Genomic DNA, 22712 nt, shown 5'->3' with positions numbered 1-22712 from the left:
ATATTAGGGTGTGTTTGGTTGAGCTATGGCTGTGGGAAAAAGCTGCTGTGGGCTGTGGGCTGTGAGCTGTAGAAAAGCTGCTGTAGGCTGTGAGCTGTAGAAAAGCTGAAAGCTGTTTGGTTAAACAAGTATAAAATATACATTCTATCTTTTTCTCTCTTGAAACAACTATGGAAGAGCTTTTTATTCCACCAATTTCGAAAAGCAGAAAGCCAAAAGCCAAAAGTAGGGTCAAACCAGCTTTCAAAAATGTACTACGGAAAAGCAGCTGCTTCTGAAAAAGCAGCCTCCAAAAACAGCCCCTTTGGTTGGGCTTTTGGCTTTTGGAGCCAAAAGCCCAACCAAACGGACCCTTAACCTTAGAAATTGATCCTAGGATGGTCGGTAACATGGCCCGTTCCTAATAAATAAAATTATTTTACAAAAACTAAAAATCGGCTAAAAAATAGCAAACAAAATTTTTAATCTTAGAAGAAATCTACTAGCTAAGAACATGGATGTGCATCACAAGGCACAAGGCACGCAATTTTGGCACGAAATATGTGCATGTCCATTTTCTAAGATTCGAACACGTGATCTCCGTCATGCGAGCCTTCTCTACAAATCTTATATTGAATATTTGGGATCTAAAATATCTTAAATAAGAAAATTCAATAAAGTTTTAGATCTGATCGAGCACTACAACATTGGTATAGGATGTGTCTCCATCATAGGTTGATTGAAAATTAAAATAGTAAATTTTAAAATTTGTGAACTTAAAATAGTGAAGTTGTTGGTTCTGAGTCAAACTTTCTTAAGTTTGATCAAATTTATATAAAAGAGCACCAATATTTATGATACCAAATTAGAATTATTAGATATACCATGAAATATATTTTTCATACTGGACTTATTTGGTGTCACATATGCTGGTAGTTTTCTCTATACACATAGTCAAACTTAAAATAGTTTGATTTAGAATAACTGTATTTGTGACCCTAAACAATTTCAAATAAAATGTTATTAACAGCAAAGTTGTAGAACTTCATACAGAACTATAGATAGGTTTCATATAAAGTTCATCTTCCATTTGACTTCATTTATAAAAGTTATGAACTTTTTTTGTGTTGCGCAAACTTTGAGAGGTGCGTCACATTACCAACCGTGGCTTCGCGGAAGCTTATTGTCATGAAGACGCTAGCAAAACGTGACACTCCCCCTCTAGAGACACGGAGGAAGCACTACGCCAGAACTGATAATCACTGCCAGATCGGAAGCCACAATGGCTGTCGGAATTCATGCTGGCAAAGGTTAATCGACAGTGATGGAGGTGGCCTATCACTGTCGGGTTGGTGACCAGCAGTGACAATAGGGACAACACTGCTGGGTCAAAGTATCACCCAGCAGTGATACTTATGGGTATCACTACCGGGTTGGATCATCAACCAAGAGTGAAATGCTAAGTGTCACTATAGGTTCAGGCCATGACCCGACAGTGGCACTCATGACACCACTGTCAGATGGGCACACTCCCGACAGTGCATAGTTGAAAACCACTGCAGCAGGTCCAATACCACGATCGACAATTACTATTATAACACACGTTACACACCACACCATTCTCATTGCCCTCACATTTCTCACAAGGTAGCTAGAATGCATCATATATATAACTACAAAGGTCAAATTAACTTAACAGGTCCCTACACATGGGCTGCCTAGTTGGTTCATGGGTAGCTCTGGAGTTTTGGATGGTGCAGAGTTGTCCTTGATCTGACAAAAAAAATTGTTGTAATCCTTGTTTCTCATGAAAAATGTAAGGGTATGTTAGATATATTCAACAATTGTTAGAAAAAATGTTGTAAATTTATACAATTTTCCTTGGTTTCTTGCGTTTATGTCCCTTCTCCATTTGCTTTTGAGACACACAAGCATAGATTCATTTTAACAACAAAAATAGTAAACCATTTATTTTTTTAACCTCATATTTCCCTTAACTTGTGGTAAATGTAAGGTTGTGTCAAAATTTGAGGTGTATATGAGTTGTAAATTGATCCAAGGTGTGCAAACTTTAGAGTTTGACTTGAGTTACATGAGGTGTATCCATTTTGTGAACGATGCATGTGTCCCTTTGAAAATTTTATGGCAAGCATATACACCCAAAATATGCTTCCATACAAAATTTAGATTTTCCATAACACTTTTAGGTATTATTAGAATTATTTTGTGGTAATCTCAAGATGGAAGTTCGAATTATCTTTGCAAAACAATTGATTTTGTATCTATCTCCATGACAAATGATTGATTGAACCATATGAGCCAAAAAATATAATTTTATGTAATTTTTTAATATTGTTGGAGGCACATGTAGTTCAATTTTGAATTTCTTTCGATCGGCACATAGAAATTCATTTAAGTTATAGAAAATAGTGAATCACTTTTAAAAATTTTGAAACTCCTAGACAACAACATATATGTTGTCTATTGCATGTGACGAACATTTTAGGGTACATAAGACAAGTTTTATATGATAACAAAGACCTTCAAATAAAAAACATATACGATAACAAAGATCTTTCTGGAAAAGAGGTGCAACCTTGTCCTGACTAGTTCAACGATAGCATCAAAGACTACAAACACATTACAACATAACCACCTCATGAACTTTCTTCTAGCACCCCCGAGTGGGTCTCAAAGGTGATAGAGCATGGCCGAGGGGTAGAAGAGTCACCAGGGCTGCTAGTAGTGATAAGCCAATGCCTCGGGCTCAGACGTCATGTAGCCCAACAACTGGATCACGCAAGCATTGCGGTCAGGCACGTCACCTCGACGCGGCTCCATCTTCACGAACCTTTCTTCTAGTACCTCGCGCACTATCTTGACTACTAAGGGAATATGTATATGGAGGGTTTTCTCCTAGAAAGAATGTTCCTTTCACACAGAGCACATACTGGGAGTACAAACAGTGAAGCAATGAGTAGTGTTCTTGGATTTGTGTGGGACTACAAGCAAGAAACCTCATCTATATGTGTCTCATCCGGACACATGATTTATAACTAGAAGCCACCATGGGTAGCTAGATCTGGCGGTGGAGAACCAAGTAATTAGTGGTTAGGCAGATCAAATAGTCCTAACATTGCCAAGTCAACCCAATACCAAACAATGATGCCCTTATGTCACTGCTAGTTTAAGCCACGTCCTTGATATCCCACCTATAATTGTCAGTTGGTAGCTCTAACTAGTAGTGGAACATCACTATCGGGTCTTGCCTCCATCCGACAGTGATTGGTATGTCGTCACTATTGGGTCTCTTGGATATGCAATCATTGGTCAGACTCTAGGCTTACAATCTGACAGTAAAGCAAGACATGCCGTCAGAGATTGTCAGTTATGTAGTAGTACATTAATCATTTTGATTATCATTCTACTCATGTGGTGATAATATTAATCAAGTTAGTGTAATAACTACATTAACTACGTGAGGAAAAGGTTATTAGTGATGAGCAATAACCCGCAACATGGTGAATAGTTACTTTGTTTAGGACAATGGTGAATAGTGACTTGGGTCACAGCATTAATGACTAATCAAAGGTACTACTAGCTATCACGGTCCTAAATTCTCATCGATGCTTGGGGGGCAGCGAGGATAGATTTAGGGTGGCCCTGGCGTAGGCGGCTTCCTCAGCGGCAACGGTGACTCCAGGTCGCTGCTAGGGTAGAGGCATGAGCGAGCCTAGGAACGGGCCGGGGAGGCGACAGAGGGGCGGCCTTTCTGACCGGCCTAGGCGGTGCGGCTTGGGGAGGTGGGGCGGCGGCAGCGCAGGAGGGCGAGGGAGAGAGGAGCGGCAACAGCAAGCGAGAAGAGGAGGGGGAAAGGATAAAAGGGTTTAACCCCAAAACTAGCTTGCCTCTTTCAATAATTCTCCCTCGTATATATAGAGGGGGTTTACATGCTAATGGGCTCGAGCCCATGAACCTTGTTTGCCTAATCCAGTCCAATCCTATTACAATGGAACCATGGTCCCTTTCCTATTTTAATTGCTTCTTAGCCACTTTGGCAACGACTTCTGGTGCCATCCTACTGGGCATGACACTAGGTAAGGCTGTCATTTTTTGCAACACTATGTTGCTTTCTTCCTGAACATGATATATAGTATTGAAATCAATTTTCATGGCGGATTAATATTTGAGTAAACCTCCCAATTTATTTGATCAACCACGCTGGTGCCACTGCACCAAAACCAAGCTAATTAAGTTGTAATATGTTGGTTGTTTTTAGTACTAATATAGATATCACCGAGACATTCTTGTGCAGAATTGTTGTACTGATTCACTGTAAGCTAGCTTAACATATTTAATTAAGGTCGTCCTATCAGTAGAAAATTAAGAGGGGACCATAGAGATTAAGAGCTATGGGTGACTAGTCCTGCAGTGACAGTGGACCACCACTAAAGTTCTAAAGGGAAGAGGGCACGCCCTAGGAGTATATGTACTATATTCTAGTATATTTTTAATTATATGTATACAAATGCATAGACTCAGGACCAACGATGGTCACAATACTATGATGCACAAAATCGTCATAGTTTAAATAAAGGAAAAAAGTCTCTACCTGTTTGCCTAAGTTGTTGTCACATGGCTAATGACGTGGCTCAATGACATGACATGTGACATGGAAAAACTTCGTGATTAATTTTATCATCATTAGTTATTTGGTCTTAGCCCATTTTGAGACATAAGTTTGGTTTGGGCCAAGTCCATTTGGAACCTATTTTTTATATATTTTTTGTTAAACCCATTCCCTAGAGAACTGCTTGCATTGAGAGATTATTATAGCTCATTCTACACACACTATTTTATTTTGGCCCAAGTATTAATTGCCTATGCCCATTCAAACAATAGTAAAAATTTGAAATCAACTTAATGAATTTGAATCTAACTTCATACACATAATGAATTTGAAACCAACTTCATATACATAATGAATATTAGTTGACCCATACATTAGTATATATCAAAAGCTAACCATATGTTTATATGTTGTTAACAAACCACAAGTTAAGATCAAACCTAATAAAAACAGAAACAACCATTTATTGAGTTCAACAATTCACCGACCACATACATAATATATTGAATCCAACTTCCACTTCAAGTGTAACAATTCAACTCTGATTGATAATCCCTACTGCAATCTCCCGTCATCTTCCTTGACAATTGTTACAATAAGGTAATGAAGCATATTAAGGGAACTTGCTATTTTTATAATTAGATTATAATTTATTATAATTTAGATAAAAGGATCATGGAATAAGATCTCAGATAAGTGAATTATAAATTTTGGAAGGTCATATGTTAGTTTAACTTAAAAATATCTACAACTAAAAAGCCTCAAAAGTCCACGTCAACTCTGCAGCACAAAATCCCTCGACCGAACCCTTCCTAGGTTCTTCTAAAATTCAATGTTGATAGGTGGGACCGATGCACCAAAAACACCATCGACATCAGACACCCCGATGGTTCTGCATGCCCTCCCTTTCACTCTTGTGTCTGCTGATAGGATTTGCCTCGCAATGAATCCCCCCTTTCCCGCCTCGCTCAATCACTTCTTTGGACTCCACGGCCTAGATGAGAACCACCCTCGCCCCCAACCTCACCGAGCGCGGTCCCCGTTATAGCCCAGCACCATCCTTGTTTCTAGCCACGTCCAGCACCAAGAGCAATCCCTTTCCCTTGTGCCCAACTCATGCTAACGTTCACTCCCGCCTCCCCGCATTTGTGCATAGTCGTCGTCTAGCAAATTTGCACTGCTACCAGGGAGGCGCACGCGGAAACGGCAGCCAACCCTACCGGAGGCGATGCGAGTGGATGAGGTGATCAGCTCCTATGGGGAGCGACATGAGCGGATGAGGAGGGCACCCCTAGAGCTTGTCGCTCTCGATCCGTGCTCACAACTAGCAATGCAGAAGGTGCTAGACATGACAGAGTGGCTATGAACTACGATCCATCGACTCATCCCCATCGATCCATCCCCATCGACCCCACCCCATCCCAGTTGTGGCGGCGACGACGATGGCGGCATATGGCATCATGAGGAGTGAAGATGCACGACTTCACCAACCCTACACATAGCTTCCCTACCTGTTCGTGTTGCCATCGGCAATGTAGGTTTTTACTAAGGGGTGATGGATTCACTAGCTGTTTCTCGTTGCTAGGCCTTTAAATTTGCTTTGTCCTTGTTGATGGTCACTAACTCCTTATTTCATACCATCAGCTATGCTTAAATTGGTAATGTGAATGGCATCCACCATAGTCATAGGGTTTAATTCTAATCAATTCCACAAGTTTTGGTGACTATGTGATTGTAGGAACAAGGTGACTTGGGACATGATAAAACACATGATCACATGCCCAATTTGACTATATCATGTCAAAGAGCTTGTCGAGATACACGAAATCAAGTTTTGGATCACCCAATATGGAGTCCGGACCAGAAAGTTATGCCTTCCAGAAAATCATAACACAGGCTCTTTATGATTATGGTTATGAATTTTCATATGTCATTTGTATGCCATTACAAAAATATAATATAGACTCAAGTAATTATGCATTATAATCAATTCTTAGTTCTCATATCATACTATGTGAATGCATTTATTACAAGTTATGATATTGTTGACAGTAAAAATGTACCGGCACATGTAATGGACCTTTATCAAGATGTTTCTGGCACCATGACAATCAAAAAACATATTCGAATCATCGTATTTGGAGTTTGAACGAAGAAAAAGAGGTTTTTAGGTGCTACTAATAAAAAACAGTTTGACCGGGTCCAAAAGCGGCTAGGCTGGTTTATCTGTTCCTCCCTGCCACTGAGTGATCTAGCCCCTTACCGGTGTGATGACCTAATTAGCATCAACAGACATCTCTCAATGTTAGCTTATTTAATTGCTTTATTATTGACTAAATACGCATACCATATCTTATTTTAATTATGCATTATAGAAAGACATGCATGGCAACCCTAAACACGCGCAAGTGTGCGTGCCCCTCTCTCTCTCTCTCTCTCTCTCTCTCTCTCTCTATATATATATATATATATATATATATATATATATATATATATATATATATATATATATATATATATATTATATCTAATAATAAAGAGGCAAAATTTATATCCACCTATTTTTTAGTTCGGCCATCCCTTAACTAACTTTATGAATATGAAAAACCGCCTATAGCCCTTCTCTTTATATAACTAAGAATTCTAATCCAATTAGATCTCTCCGATTTCGGGTGAATAAAAATCTTAATTCCAATGGGAAAAATATAATAATATGGATAACTAGGAATCTTAATCCAATTAGATTTCTCCAACTCCGAATAACCGGAATAGGAATCTTAATCTAAATGTAAAAATATAATAATAGAAATCTAATAAAGAGGAAAGAATATTATTTATATAGACCGGATGTGGATTATACACTGAAACACCCGTTTCCTGACTCCCTGCACGCAGCAGCAAGCACTTTGTTAGTTCCCATGAGGATCACTCTCGAGTATGTAAGCATCATCGTGCATATCACTCCTACATGTTTTAAGCAAAAGATTAACCAACAATCCAACATAGCTAACATCTGGTGTACTATAAACTAACCGATCGAGAGGGAAATTAAAGCAGATCAGATAGATGGAGGCGTAGTACACGTGTTGGCCAGCCGGCGACGAGAGCATGCAATTTGATTAAGATAATGGTCTAATTAATATTCCAACTACTAAATTATTGATGTAATTTGATTAAGAATAAAAATTATTTTTATTATAACCTAGATCAGATAATGGTCTAATTAATTAAATCATGAATAGAAATCTTGGCCAACTTATTGTCCAATCTAACCTAGAAGCGGCAACGGGATTGTGCCTCCGGCAGATGTGGCGCCGCAGGAGGCGGTGGCGGCCACGATGACCTGTTGGGGTGGGGAGGCGAGCGGAGAAGGTGCAGGGGTGGGGAGGAGGTAGCGGATGCCGGTGAGGTAGCTGCCGTCGACAGCAGCGACGGCGAAGCGGCCGCGGCCACTAGGGAGCGAGGCGGGCTGCGTGCAGTGATTCTACTTTTTCACTGAACTTTTCCGTTCTTTCATGGATAATTAAGTATGTTTATATATTTCTACTGATTTTGCACGACATAAGGAATTTGCTAATTTGGCTGGCATTATTCTAAATTGCACTTTTATAAACGGTTAATGTTCTAATATAATTATTGCTTCATTATCGATGGATGAAATGCAAAATATACATATTAGTAACTAAGCATAGATATACAAGTTTTGATTTCCTCCCGTTACAACGCACGGGCATGTTTACTAGTCTCTCTCTCTCTATATCTATCTATCTATCTATCTATATATATATATATATATATATATATATATATATATATATATATATATATATATATATATATATATATATATATATATATATATAGATAAATTTCCTGCGCTTTTTTGGTCTGGCTACTTATAATGATGGGGAGATCAGACGCAAAAGAAACAGAAAGAAAAGAATCCTCTCCCAAATCGGACTTTTCCAAATCGAACTCTATCAAACCAAAGGAAAAAACATCTCACCAAATCGAAACCATTGGAAAACTAGACCGAATCGAATACAACGTACCGAGACATAAATCAAGGAGTGCTACGTGCACGAGCCAACGACGGCGGCCACCGAGGCACGGATTTGGCGTGGCGCGCTTGAAAAATGCACCGTTAGGCCGCCGTGCGCGAAACGATGCTGGGACGCCCTGCTCCGAATAGCTGATAGCCGCGCCCGAGTCGCCACCAGCCACCCTACGTGAGCCGCTGCTCGGACGCTCTGCACCGGCATAGCTGGCCTCCACGTGCGAGTTGCCATCGGCCGCCCTACGCAAGCCATACCACTGCGCGCCGCCGCGCAAGAGCCGCTGCTGGGCCGCCCTGCTCCGGCACAGCTGGCCACCGCCGACCATCCTGCACGCGCCGCCGCCCGCCCTGCGTGGGCCGCACCGGGAAGACGCGCACGAACCACCGCCGCCGTGGATTTTGGTCAAGAAGCAAAAAGTGACGCTGCTGGGATGACGGGCGCGGGCGCAGCTTCCGATCGCAGAGAAGGAGCCGTCGGGGGTCACGCGCCGCTGCATCCGCCGCTGCCGGTCACGCAGAAGGATCCGTCGGGGCCTCGGGGGTCGCGCGCAGCCGCGTCCGCCGCTGCCGGTCGCGGAGAAGGAGCCGTCGGGGTCAAGCGCGGCCGCGGCCGCCGCTGCCGGGGCATGCGCGGAGGAGCCCGGGAGGGCAAGCAAGGGCGGCTTGGAGGTGCGGCGACGGCCTGCGGCCGCGACGACGGCGCTTCCACGCCATGTGCGAGACCGGGAGGTGCGAGGGCGCGTGTGCGGTTCTGCGTGCGTTGGTGACAAGGTAGAGAGAGAAAGAATAATATAATATAATATAATATAATAAAGAGGAAAAAACGAGGAAAGAGGAAAAAAAGAAAAAAAAGGTAATTTCATTCTTTTTAACTAGGAGGATAATCTGTCTTACCAAACGTTTTTAAAAATGTTGTGGTTAGATATAATGTATAACTGATATTTATGAGTTTTAAAAAATTTTGTTACAATGTTCATCTTATTTATGCTTCATCCGTTTCCAATCAAAATATTGTAATAATATACAACAATGTTTATGGGTTTAAAAAATATCGTAATAATGTATAACAATGTTTGTACATGTTAGAGCAAAACACGATCGATTTGAAGACGAGTTGAAACACGTGTCACTTTAGTCAAAAGTCGTATAAGTGACAATTCAATAAACTGTGTGCCCCGTTGCAATGCACGGGCATTTTACTAGTAATAATAAAGAGTCAAAATTTCAACCTCTTTTTTGGTCCGTCCATGTTTTGGTCCGTCTTCACCTTAACTAACTCTGTGAATGTAAAAGTTGTCTCTCTTCATATTTGTTTATGGCTCCCACGTTTTATATAGCATCTTGAAATAACCTGAATATAACTAGGAATTGTAATCCAAATACAAGATGTTCCAATCGGACTCCTTTTGTGTTTGTTTTGGAAATTAAGACCTCCCCACACGTCGTTGTATAGAACCCAACTTCCATTGTGTCAAAACCTCCCGCTTGTGTTTCTTCTTGCCGATATAAGAAAAAAAACTATATATATAGAAACCCATAAAAGATACTAGCTTATAAGTATAGAAAACGGAGAGCCAAAGTTATTACTCGTGCGACATCGTTCCATAGGCCCTAGAGAATTTTGTGTACCATCACTAGAGGCTTCGAGGAATCGAATCTGCCCACCGTTACACACGCCATCACCAGAGGCTCATCATGGAGTCTGAGTAGAGTACTGCTAGTCTGATGATAAAGGAAAGGAAAATTAAATGGGCCAATTTGTTTATTCATTGATGGCGTGGACTATTTGTTGCAAGGTGTGTTCGATTAGGAGATGCATGCAAAAAAAATAGTCAGTAGGTCAAGGATTGTTCTGTCCTTTGGAAGGATCGTTTATTTGATCAGATTCTAGGCAGACAGTATTTGGCAAAGATAAGAAGAGAGAAGAATAATTTTGTGTATATGAGGAGAACTATCAACGTGTGCATAGTTGTGTACAAGAACAGCAGAACGGATTACCGTAAGGAGGCGTCGCGTGTATTAGGAGTCGAAGTCACTTTGCTGGTGTTAACGATGCAACTCAGATTAGTTTATTTGCTTTTGGCACGTAAAAAAAAAAACACACGTGTGCATGAGCATGACATAAGGGCAAGCAAAAGAGGCAAAACCAGCCACACGTAGCTTAATCAAAGTAGGTGACTTTGGTTCAAACTCGGAGATCGACAGGTGCGGTGTGAAAGCAAAGAAACTCTATTTGGTGTTCTATTTTTCTATGCACATATTTTGGGGAATCCAACGTCTTTATCTATACATAATATTAAAGAGTTATTTTTTCCAATTTTTTGGTACGGCCTCTCCTAACTAATTTCGCCCAGTTAGGCCCTGTTTAGTTTCCAAAAAATTTTGCCTCCTACAGTAAAAGAGCATGTTTGGACACATGCATGGAGTACTAAATGTAGACGAAAAAAAAACTAATTGCACAGTTCTCGGCAAAATTGCGAGACGAATCTTTTAAGCCTAATTAGTCCATGAAAAGCCTTAAGTGCTACAGTAACCCACATGTGCTAATATAATGACCGATTAATTAGTGTCATTAAATTCGTCTCGCAGTTTTCTGATGGGTTCTGTATTTTGTTTTTTTATTAGTATCCAAAACCTCTCCCAGCATCCTTCCGACACATCCGATGTGACACCCATAAATTTTCACATCCCCAACTAAACACACCCTTATATGATTTTTGGACTAAAGATGCACGTGAGGTACAACCGTATGGGCTGGCTGAATTCACTCCGGTTCCTTAGGTTGTTTTTTATTTATTTATTGTAGTTAATTTAAATTATTGGGCTGCATAGAAGAAAGATTTTTAAAACTTAGTTATGTTTTTAATTTTGTAACTTTTAGAGTATTATATTTAAAATATTTGCAAACAAGTATGTTACCTAACAATGATGCATAATTTCCTAAAAATTAAAATTTATGCCAATACACTTGAGTATGAGTATGGTCTAATTTTTTCTGTTGCACTGCGCGGGCATATTTGCTAGTGACTACTAGTTCATCAAAATACCGTTTCCATTCCAGGATTATTATTGTACTAAAAATTACTCAAACAATTGGAGGGGTATGCAATCATGTTACAATAAATGAGTTGTGATACTGTATGCATAAAAAAACCGTAGCAATAGTTTTGAACTTGTCAGCAGGCTTGCTTGATCGACGATCTGCAGGAACATGGACTGGTTGCTGTTGAAAACGGCTCTTGCTTCAAACTACCGGTGGCCTTTGGATCTGAATTGGTGGGTGGATGGAGAGAGCAAAGTCACCCAATCTCTGGGTCTGTTTTATCAGTTCCTCATAGCAAATTTTAAGAACAAATAGAATGTAGATATGACGGTGATGCACTAAATCTGCTAAAATAGTGCCACAAAGTGCTAAAATGGTCTAAGAGGCTTTCCCTAAACAACTTAAATACGTTTGCTCTAATATGTAAAGTACTGGTAGGCAGTAATACTAGGCAGTACTAGATACGAAAATCCGTATACAATGGTAGGTGAACTCTTAGGGTTTGTTTCGTAGGGCTCCTCCACAAGGGTTTCTCCGAAGAAGTTGAAGCGGTTTTTGGTCTCTAAAATAGCTTCAGCTCTCTTTTTTCACCGAAATAGCTTCTCCTACTAAACAGTTTGATATGTCGCCTTCATTGGAGCTGGAGAAGAGCCCTACCAAATAGGGCTTATAAATGTATATATAAAATCCTCATCACCGGGTTCTCCAAGACTGCGTGATCAATTCATTGATCAGGGAAGGTAGATGGACAAGGAGGGCGCTAAATAATTGCCAAAAAAAAACGTGCACAAAAAAAATTGGGATGTGCACGGAATCAATAAAATTGAATCGTGACCTCTAATTCTATAAGTTGGAGTATGTCAGTAACAAAAAAAATATATATGTTTAATTAGCTGCGGATTTGTATATAAACTGGTTTCTGTCACCCGAAAGAGTATATATAGCAAAATGTTATAAGCATATAGCAAAAGGGTTTTCCTTTTTTTTTAGAAGACGAATAGCAAAATTGTTTGATTTGGGCTTTGTTTGGCGGTAAGAGCAGCAGCGGGCTGACAATGGGCCTCAGGCCCACAAACATTTTCACACCGCCTCAGTTATGTTACATCGCGTTCCCCTCAAAAAAAAAGTTATGTTACATCGCGTCGCAAAATAAGAGATCGATCAAAACGAACAGAATTAGTTTCAAAAAAAGAAGAAGAACAGAATCCCCTAAAAAAAATCAAAACGAACAGAAGCTAAGCTATGATTACATCATCGCTTGAATGCCTTTTTATTGACAAGTACTATGCTTGCATCACCAGGAATACATTTCGAATCCCTTGAGATCTCGAGTGTGCAACACGCAGTAAATATCCCTTTTCCGTTCTCATCAAATGGATAGACGCAGTGCAGAGCATTCAGTCGAATTCATTCAGTCAGTCGCTTGAGAATCCCAAGAAAGAGAGCACTCGATGCAAATGAAGGGACGGATGAAAAATGCTTCTCCTTCTACTATCTATCTATCTGTTTCTTGTGTAACGGCGCGCGCACACACACATAAATAGAGCTGCGTAGACGTCGTCTTTTTATGGGACCCTTACACGAACTACAACACTGTTCTATGCCAGCCATCAGTAAAGTCTTTCCGTGATGGATCATCTGCCCAAGTTTGTGGCCGATTTGATATGTTTCTTCCGTAGGTACGCCTGCATTCATCAAATTTTTATTCTTCCTCCAAAATTCCCAACTCAGAGGCATTTCACAAAGTTGGAATGCTTTTCTTACATTATCCTGTTATTATATTGGTCGATCATAGGAAGATTTGTCATATGTATTTCGGATAAAAATAAATCACAAATCCCAAGTCCAAACTAGACTAAGCTTCCCTAGCGTAAATCCGGACCGTTCGTTTCTTCGTTCATCGACGACGGACGGCTCGATGACGCAGTTGCCCAGAGAACCCGTGGATTGGTCGCCTCTTCTCCGAAGTCAAAAGGACAAGAGGGGAAAAAACGAAGAAATTTCCTCCAGCAAAACCCTCGTCCACTATCCCCTCCCCCAATCTCTCCTCGGCGGCTAACCCGGATTGGCATCTCAGGCTCGTGATCCGGGCGCTGGCGGCGATGGACGGCGGCGGCGCGGGCGGCGCGGAGGGGGAGCTCACGGCGCAGGAAACGGCGCTCTACGACCGCCAGATCCGCGTCTGGGGCGTCGATGCCCAGAAGAGGTGCGCAGCCGCCAAAGGCCTACCTCGCCTGCCTTTGCCCTTTCTTGTTTGTTCCCCCACTCCTGCTTCTTTTGTTTCGGTTTTACTAATTTTTGCTCTATTTTTCTTCATCTTTATTTGGAGCACGGCGTCGGTTATTGTCGCTAAAAAAGTTGCCATCTTTTGGGTGGTTTATTATATTTTATTTATTTCGGATGTGTAGTGTAGTGTACCATTTTTTTTATTGTTATAAATTATAGATAGATTATAGATCCAAAGCTTGCATTTTGGTGTGAAAAAAGCCCTGATTGCTGCTGCTGTTTCACAAGTTTGCTGGACCTCCCCCCAATTTATTCCCCAAGTCGTTTTCGTCATGCATCTTATCTTTCCGAGCTAACTGTTACATCTGCGTTTCCTGTAACAGACTAAGTAAGGCGCACGTGCTTGTGTGCGGCATGAACGGAACCACCATCGAGGTACCTTTCTGCTACTCTAGCGAGTAACGATTAGTGTTTAATTTTTTTCTGCTACTCCAGTGAGTAGCAATTACAGTTTAGTGTAGTAATAATTTTTTCGTATTATTTATAGTGCAACCCAAGTTTAGGTATTCCTTTGAACTAGATAGTTATAATTTTTTCTTGGAATTTATTACTAGTATTATGTAACAATGTTTGTGCTGTTTGTCAGAATTACATTTCCCACGTGAATTCTGATCTTATCTGGAAAAAGATACTGATAGTTATTCCATCTATTAGGCACTACCTGTTAGCTTTTGTTTGTCTCACCTGTTGATTTTATTTCTCTTTGTTTATTCTTCTAGCTTGTGTAGAATTTCAGTTACAAAATCTCTGTTCTACACATATATTTTTTTTTTTGAGTTGAGACTTATACTTTATTGCCTCCTTTTATATTTCTTTTAGAATTAATATCTTAAGTACTTATTGAGAACTAAGTTCTGGAAGCTACTTAGGGTCTGTTTGGATCAGCTAGAGATTGTTTGCTTATGGATACTGCTTTTATCAATCTCTAGCCCAGATTTTCAGTCCCACAAGCACCCTCCCCTAGCTTTTAGCAGCTTGTGCATTGCGAAAATACAGCACTGCCCTCCCACATTGAACTCCTCTCATGTGCGGTTGCAGCTGACCGCGACGCACTGCAGCGAGCCCGGAGCTGACATCCTTTCACCTAACCTCCATCATGACGGTCCTTAGTGGCACGGCGCTCGCCGCCTTGCGCTAGCTCTGCTGCGAGCCCTCTTGCCGCCCCAATACCCATCCCTTTCCACTGGGGAAGAAGCAGCCATGTGTCCAGGTCAACCCTATCAAGAAGGTTTCCTGCTTCCGCAGTGGGGGCGATCACCACCACAACCCCAAGAAGCCCGGCACCCCAGCCCTTTCCACTGCAAGCTTAATCTTGGGTCTTCCTTGGCACCGAGGCTGGGTAGTACACTGGCAAACAGGGTGGAGCAGGAGCTGTTGGAGTTGTCATCCATGGTGTTTGCACTTGTGTGGGTGGAGAGTTGTGAGGGGTGCCGATTTGGGGAAAGGAGGAAAGGGTCAGAGTGAAAGAGACAGAGGGGTGTGAGGGAGATGGTGTTAAAGACTTTTGACATCCAAAACCAGCAATCCAGCCCCCTCACAGTGCAGGTATCCAAACAGCACCCCAGCTTTTGACAATCTCTATCTAATCCAAATGGGGCCTTAAACTGTCAAGTTGTGGATATATTTCAACAGTTTGTGCTGTTATTTTATTTGTGCTTTAAACATGGAGTTGCTCCCTGTTATTCTGATATTATTTATGGCTAAAAGATGACACTAAGTTTTAGCCATCGCAACAAGATCATTGTGTTCACAGAGAATGTGTTAAATATAAATGACAATATAACAGCAGCGTACGAAACAATATTGATTTAAAGTGTGAGTTTGGACTGTGTTGAGCACTTAAACTTTTTGTATGGTATTTAATGAAAGCATCATATCATGCACTGACAGTGGTGGTTTCTTTCCTACGGTGTAGTTCTGCAAGAATATTGTTCTAGCTGGAGTTGGAAGTTTATCCTTGATGGATGATCATGTAGTCACAGAAGATGATCTGAATGCAAATTTCCTAATTCCTCCTGATGAGAGCATATATGGTGGTAGATCTCGAGCCGATGTTTGCTGCGAGTCTTTGATAGATTTCAATCCTATGGTTCGAGTTTCTGTTGAAAAGGGTAAGGTTGAGTCTAAACTTCTTGCTAGTTTCAATCTCAGCTAAGAAGGATCTCTTCTTTCCATTCTTTAATTGTTGTGATCCTACTTTCTTATACTAAGGGGAGATGCTATTTCAATATGTATTTTGAGCTGATGGTGGTGGTTAAGAAATTCTTCTAAGAAAAAAATCTTTAGTGACTATATGATGTTTTCTTAGTACTAAGTTGCGTAGTTGTTTCAGAATTCTACAAGCTTAATTCTCCTTGAGATTTTCTGATAGGTACAATAGTACAAGCTGTTACCATATTATTATATTGCTAAGATTCTTAACAGATTTGATGCTTGGAAGTATCTCTGATTTGTTGTTTCCTTCAGGTGATCCATCACTAATTGATGGAGAATTCCTTGACAAGTTTGACATTGTTGTACTTAGCCGTGCATCTCTAAAAACAAAGGTGCATATTCTTCTCTGGAAATAGTAATTCTACTTTTTATTGTGTTGTGTGACTGTACAGGAAGTTTGTCATGCTCATGATGTTTTTGTATTTTTTTTTCTTTTTCAGTTGTTTATTAATGAAAACTGCCGAAAGAGAAGCAAACACATTGCATTTTATACTATAGATTGCAAGGATTCATGTGGTGAGATATTTGTTGATTTACAGAAGCATAGCTATGTTCAGGTATGTTGCACACTGGAACATGTTTAATACTGGTTCTACAAATCTGTCAAATAGCAGTTGAAGTGGTATTTTCAATGTTCACAACTAGGAGCAGGTATACCTTTATGACCTAAGCATCCGTGTGCAGCCGCTTGCAATTGAGCTATGTTCTGCCCATAATATTTGTTCATTTTGTTCAAAACTATAAATGTGCATAAATGCAGTTAAACTCATCATTGTTTCCCTTCCATGTGTTTCCACAGAAAAAAAAAAGTGTTGTAAAAATGTGAGGGACACCATTACTGTTTTCCTTGATTGCCTTGTTGCATGGGAAATACTCGAAATCATGGTGATTTTGTGGTACAACTTTTAGTTATGTGCCTTCTCATGGGTTGTCATATTCCAAGTCCTACTGCTGTTTCATTTCCCTGTCCACAGGGAAGAGATACAGAAAAACCTGGCATGTTGTTCTTAAACCATGGAACAGTCTCACATCAAAAAACAAAAATAACAACAAGAACAAAGCCTTTTAGTCCCTAGCAAGTTGGGGAAGGCAACTGTCTCACATCAAACCTTTGATGCAATTCTCTTTAGATTCAGTCACATGGTGAAAGAGTTTCTTATCCTTTGTAGTCATGTTTGTTTGAGAACCTTATATGTTCTGTTACAATTTCTTATGTTTTGTGATTATAAATTTTCTTCTGAAAGTACCATCCTGAAGCTGTCTTCATTTTTTGTTTTCAGAAAAAGCCTGGAGGAGCAACTGAACAACAGGAGTTGACATATCCTAGTCTTCAGGTAGATGACTTAGGTTTACAGTGACTTTTAAAGCTTGATAGAATTATTTTGACTTAAACATACCTTCTTCATGTTTTGCATTGCTGAATATAGTGTTTTTGGCTGCAACATTTGCTGTAAAATAGATGTGATGCAACTGATACAGGTTATGCTATAGAATGAAGCAATCTGAATTACATCTCTATATTTGAATGTGAATGGTGTGCCATTATTTTCTGTAATAATACAATTAGATTTACTTTATTTAGTTGCGGTGATGAAAATAAAAGAGAGTGCTGTTCATCGATTTTCAGTTCACTTTTAATACTCCATCCATCCCAAAATAAGTGTCATTCTCGTAGCTCGAGGAGTCAACACTTTCAACTTTGACCAGATATATAAAAGAAAATATTTATATTTATAGTACATAATTAGTATCATTATATAGATCGTTGAATCTCTCATAATAAACTTATCTCGAGATACAAATGTTGCTAATATTTTCTACAAACCTTAGTTAAACTTAAGTTTGACCGGCACGAATACCACAGCGACACTTATTTTGGGACGGAGGGAGTAACTTTTTTGGGTAATAGGTGCCTTGAAGTTAGCTCTAGTCTTTGTATTATGCATTGCATCTACCTAAATGTCGGCTTGTCTATGACAAATCCATTAACTGGCAGTGCCTAATGGCATATTTGTTTAAACTTCATAGCTCAATGTATAGTGCTGTCGGAAGAGTCATGTCTGATCTGTTTCCAGAAATCTGCATCTTACCATTTTGGATGCTTTAATTGGGAAATGCATTACAATTTTGTTCAATTAAACACAATAAGTGCATTTATTTGTCCTTACAGGAAGCTATCTCTGTACCTTGGAATAATCTACCGAAGAAGACATCAAAATTATACTTTGCCATGAGAGGTGAGGTTTACAAAATTTAAGACAGCGCCGCAAAAAAGAAAATCCCTGTTTTAGTTTATACTACCCAAATTATGGAACTTGGAAAGTGCTGAGTTCAACAATTATGTCTTTGATTCATAAACCCTGGTGAAACAACACTTTATCATTCTGCAGTACTGGAGGATTATGAATTATCTGAAGGGCGCAGCCCTGGCGAAACAACACTTTCTGATATACATGCAGTTTTGGCTCGGAGGAAGGATATGTGTGATAAAATGGTATTGAAGTTTTTTTTTGTCTTAATTTAGCTCATATTCCTTCTGATTTTTACAGCTTATTGTTAACTGCAGTCTTTGAATGAGTCTCGTATTCCTACAACTCTCGTGGAACGACTGCTAGCAGCTGGAAAGAAGGAACATCCTCCAGTATGTGCTATCCTAGGTGGTATTCTTGGTCAGGTAGGTTCTATACTTCAATCTATGAACTGCTTCTTCTGAGCTAGTATTTGTTTGCATTTGCATTACATACCTCCTTTTCTTATGAACCATGGCTCTCACATATATATATCTTCTGTTTGTTATTTGGTTGGCTTGTGAGCGACTGAACACTGGATAACAACTAAAATATGGAACTGCCTCAGTTAGAAAAGTACAGCGATCTTGAGTGACTATGCTTTCCTCAGTCAATGACATATAGAACTTGAAGCATCTTCTGTTGATCTGTGTAGGTACTTTTCTGGCTCCTGGTATGTGTATGGGCAGAGGTCTATTTATGATCTTTAATCAGCAAATCCGACCATAGAGTTAAACGATTCTGAACAAGCTTAATTACACTGGAACATAACAAGATTAGTTCAAGTGCCACAAAATCTAACATGTTTAGCGTAACTATTGATGAAAGGCACTTGTAGGGCCGATTAAACATATTGAAAATCATCTTGAACAAGTACATGATTCATAGTCTTGGATAACTTTTGGTTGTTCCAAAGCCCAATTAACTAGGACAACTCATGGGACTTTGGAAACCTGTCTATGAATTTTCATTCTGAGATATTGAAAGCTTTAGTGTTGAATGATTAGCTTTCCAAAACAGGACTTGATTTCTTCAATTGAATGTTTAATTGCAAACCATCCTCTTTTTGTGTTAGCATTGTGCTTACAGCTTCACCTTGTACCTAACAGGAGGTGATTAAATCAATATCCTGCAAGGGTGATCCAGTCAAGAATTTCTTCTATTTTGATGTGGCTGATGGCAAAGGTGTCATCGAGGATATCCCACCACCTTCTGCAAACTGAAGCGCTCAGCTGTCTAACTACCAACTCGACTTGGTTCACATCCTTGTACCCACTCGGCATTGAACATGTAGCAACCTTTAGATTTATAGCCATGTGAAAAAGGCAAGTTGACCTAACCCTGATGTTTAGGAATTGTATCAAGCATCAACCGTGACTGTATGCACCAACAATTTCAAGCTGAAGTCTGGATGATTTCTCCATGCTTTTGGGGGTGAAGGATTTCCTTTGTTGTCCCTTTATCCTTTTGTCAAATTTGGTAGCAGTGGTTGGGGGATAATGAAGTGAGAAGGTTATGTTCTAGCTGTGAAGCGACGATTCCATCTATACCATCATGCCTGTGTACTCATGTGGCATGTTTCATACTTGATTACAATGCCTGTTGCTTGAATGGCTCTGCATATGCGTGGCGTTGTTGCTTACTGCCAGATTGTTTGGTTGCATTTGATAACATAGTTTCACTTGGGCTAGATGACGAACAACTACAGTGCTTTGGTTCTAGCAAGTGCCTATTTTAGCTGGGATCAGAATCATACAAACTTGAAGAGGTTGGATGCAATTTTGGGTGAAGTAGTTGAATTATGAAAAGTTGTTGGACCTAGCTGGGAAAGTTGGTATTCTCGAGATGCAACCGAATTTCTTATGCTTTTATTCTAACCATGAGGCTGTGATGTTTCTTTCTTGACCGAATTTACCGAAATAGATTTGGACAGAACTTGCCCTATCTGTTCTGGTTCTGAAGTAGGCATCCCAACCACCTGTCTCGAGGTCATTTCTGACCAAAGACTGTTCCAGTCCGGTTCGGATAACAGTTTCTTGGCTGTGGATGCATCATTCCTGTCGCTCAGTTTGTGGTCTATCTGTGCCATGGGATCTGATCCATCTGTAATATGGTTCCTGGGAAAAGGATAGCAACTGGAAGATCCAGATCTTGTGTGTAGTCGTATTCAATTACTAAAGGTTAACTGAATTGGACATGAAAGACAGGTGCTTGTCATATGATCTGTCATCCCCAGCACATTGGACATGAAAGAAAGGTACTTTCCATTAGTCTATCTCAAGAGGGGCCACATTCACCTTCTTATCTTCTTTAACAGAAAATTCGCACTCAAAAGAAACAAAAAACATTTCGGCTTTACACATGTTGAAAATCATGTGTAATTTAACCCGTGTCAGGGGACTCTGAATTCAACCGGTGCTACGCCTATTTATTTATTCTAGTTCACATTCCCAAGCAAAATTGCAGTGACATGTGAAGATTCATATCCCAAAAATTAAAGGAACATGAAAACTCCTGCTACTCTACTTTGTGGATGGAAAGAAAGATCATATCATTGTTCTATCACACAGCCTGTACTTACATGGAGTAGTTGTACAAGGTAGGAGTATATATCAACTTTATTTCATCCTCGGACATTCTTCCACTCTGTCAAGAAATCGATAGCCAGCCTTATACCTAATTAACAAAGTTATGCTAAAGAGCTAGTTTTGGGAGGGGACCAAGCACCCAAACATCCATGTCATCAAAAGTATCCCAATGATGAGAGCCCTGTACAATAATCCATGCCTAGAATACAATAGGTACATCACCAACCACCCCTCTATGAGCTCCTCAATCATAAGCTCACATTTTCTTAAATGTTCTCTCTCTCCCCTTTATTTTGGGTCCTACTGTATGAATGGGCCATTAAGTAGATCCCAAGCATAATGAAATGATTCTTCCTTTGGTAGCTTGGATCAGATACATGCATTTTATAAATCATAAAGGGAATGAACATTGTGTGCTACCAGTACCATCTATCTATCTATATATATTTGAATTGATCACCAATGATTTGTTCTAGGAAAGAAGTGTGGGCAGGACCTAGGCTTAGCTAGCTGATCCACCAAAATGTGCAGCCAGCAGCAAGTTAATGATTTGTTGTACCATAACCTAGCATGTCACACAAGAGTAGAACAATGATATCGATAGAAAGATTGATAGGTTAGTGCAAGGAAGGAATGGGATCAAGCTGGCATAGATCCATTCTAGCCAGCTGCCCATGGATTGTTGCTGTGACAACTGACAAGTGTGCCAAATGCAGTGCATCAAGAAGGTTGGCAGTTTGAGAGGGGAGGAAAAGTTTGTAAAGAAGAGGAAGGCGCCATGGAGGAAAAGGTGTGTGAAAAGATGTGCTATTCATCAACGAAGCGCGTGAGGACGATCAGGATCAGGCAAGGACCATCACCGGCAACAGAAAAGAACTCAGTGAAGGTCATATAATACTTGTGCAGGTAGAGTGAGAATCCCAGCGAGAAATCAGGCATGATCTTTTCCATTACAAACACAACCACTAACGGAGGCAAATTTGATGCAATATAGAGCCCCCGGACCAGGTTTTTCAGCAGTTATTAGTCCCCTAATTGAGTCACTGACAGGTGGTTCTTACCAACTCCACATCGAGTGCATTCTAGGATGAAGACATGAAGTTGAGTCTGTATGCGGCTCACGGTCTAGTTGACTGGCTGTGTGCCTGTGTATGCAGAAATAAAGTCAGTAAACACTGCACAAGTGTTGGTCGTTTCAAAGCTGAACAGCTACCTGATCTGATCATGATCTGATCTGGTCTGGTTTGCCAGTCTGAACTTTCGGCTACGAGGCAGTTTACACTGTGACACAGTTTTGGCTGAAATTGGCTGAAAAATACTGTTTCAGCTAAATTGTTTTAGAGAAAAACACTGTTCCAGTTAAAAAGAAGCCGAACATAAGTCGAACAGGGCCTGTACGTTTTTTCCAACATGCATGTCAGGTATAAATAATTGAGGAAACCTGTGTTTCTGTGTCTTATCTTTTCTCTCTTTCTCCGTGTCAGAGGAGCACATGACATACCTTTGACAAATGCCTGAGCTACCGCAGTTCTGTTCTTGCTTGTGAGTTTGTGTTGGTCTTTAGGGCTGTGTTCACTGCTCGAATAAGCCGGCTTATGGTATAGTATTTTTCTCTTCCAACAAATTA

General features: G+C 40.2%; 1 protein-coding gene across 1 annotated transcript; it reads left to right on the top strand.

The window, feature by feature from the left end:
- The first annotated feature begins 13690 nt into the window (after positions 1-13690).
- Positions 13691-20084, top strand: LOC136482025 (SUMO-activating enzyme subunit 1A-like). Its single transcript, XM_066479278.1, has 10 exons — positions 13691-13915; positions 14319-14370; positions 15911-16106; positions 16462-16541; positions 16650-16766; positions 17490-17543; positions 18380-18446; positions 18600-18703; positions 18776-18883; positions 19607-20084. Exons 1-10 carry the CDS (start codon positions 13812-13814, stop codon positions 19718-19720), a joined length of 996 nt encoding a protein of 331 aa, XP_066335375.1. The 5' UTR covers positions 13691-13811; the 3' UTR covers positions 19721-20084.
- The last annotated feature ends 2628 nt before the right edge of the window (positions 20085-22712 follow it).

This window comes from Miscanthus floridulus, chromosome 9 (genome assembly GCF_019320115.1).
Source record: "Miscanthus floridulus cultivar M001 chromosome 9, ASM1932011v1, whole genome shotgun sequence".
NCBI lineage: Eukaryota > Viridiplantae > Streptophyta > Magnoliopsida > Poales > Poaceae > Miscanthus > Miscanthus floridulus.
The sequence above is the reverse complement of the archived record's forward strand: the minus strand, read 5'-3'. Positions and strand labels throughout refer to the sequence as shown.

What these genes read in the sequence shown, in the direction of transcription:
- LOC136482025 (XM_066479278.1), top strand. Translation starts at nt 13,812, where the DNA reads ATGGACGGCGGCGGCGCGGGCGGCGCGGAGGGGGAGCTCACGGCGCAG. An exon ending in AGAAGCATAGCTATGTTCAG is followed by an intron (nt 16,767 to 17,489) that starts GTATGTTGCACA and finishes TTTTGTTTTCAG; the next exon opens with AAAAAGCCTGGAGGAGCAAC. An exon ending in TAGGTGGTATTCTTGGTCAG is followed by an intron (nt 18,884 to 19,606) that starts GTAGGTTCTATA and finishes TGTACCTAACAG; the next exon opens with GAGGTGATTAAATCAATATC.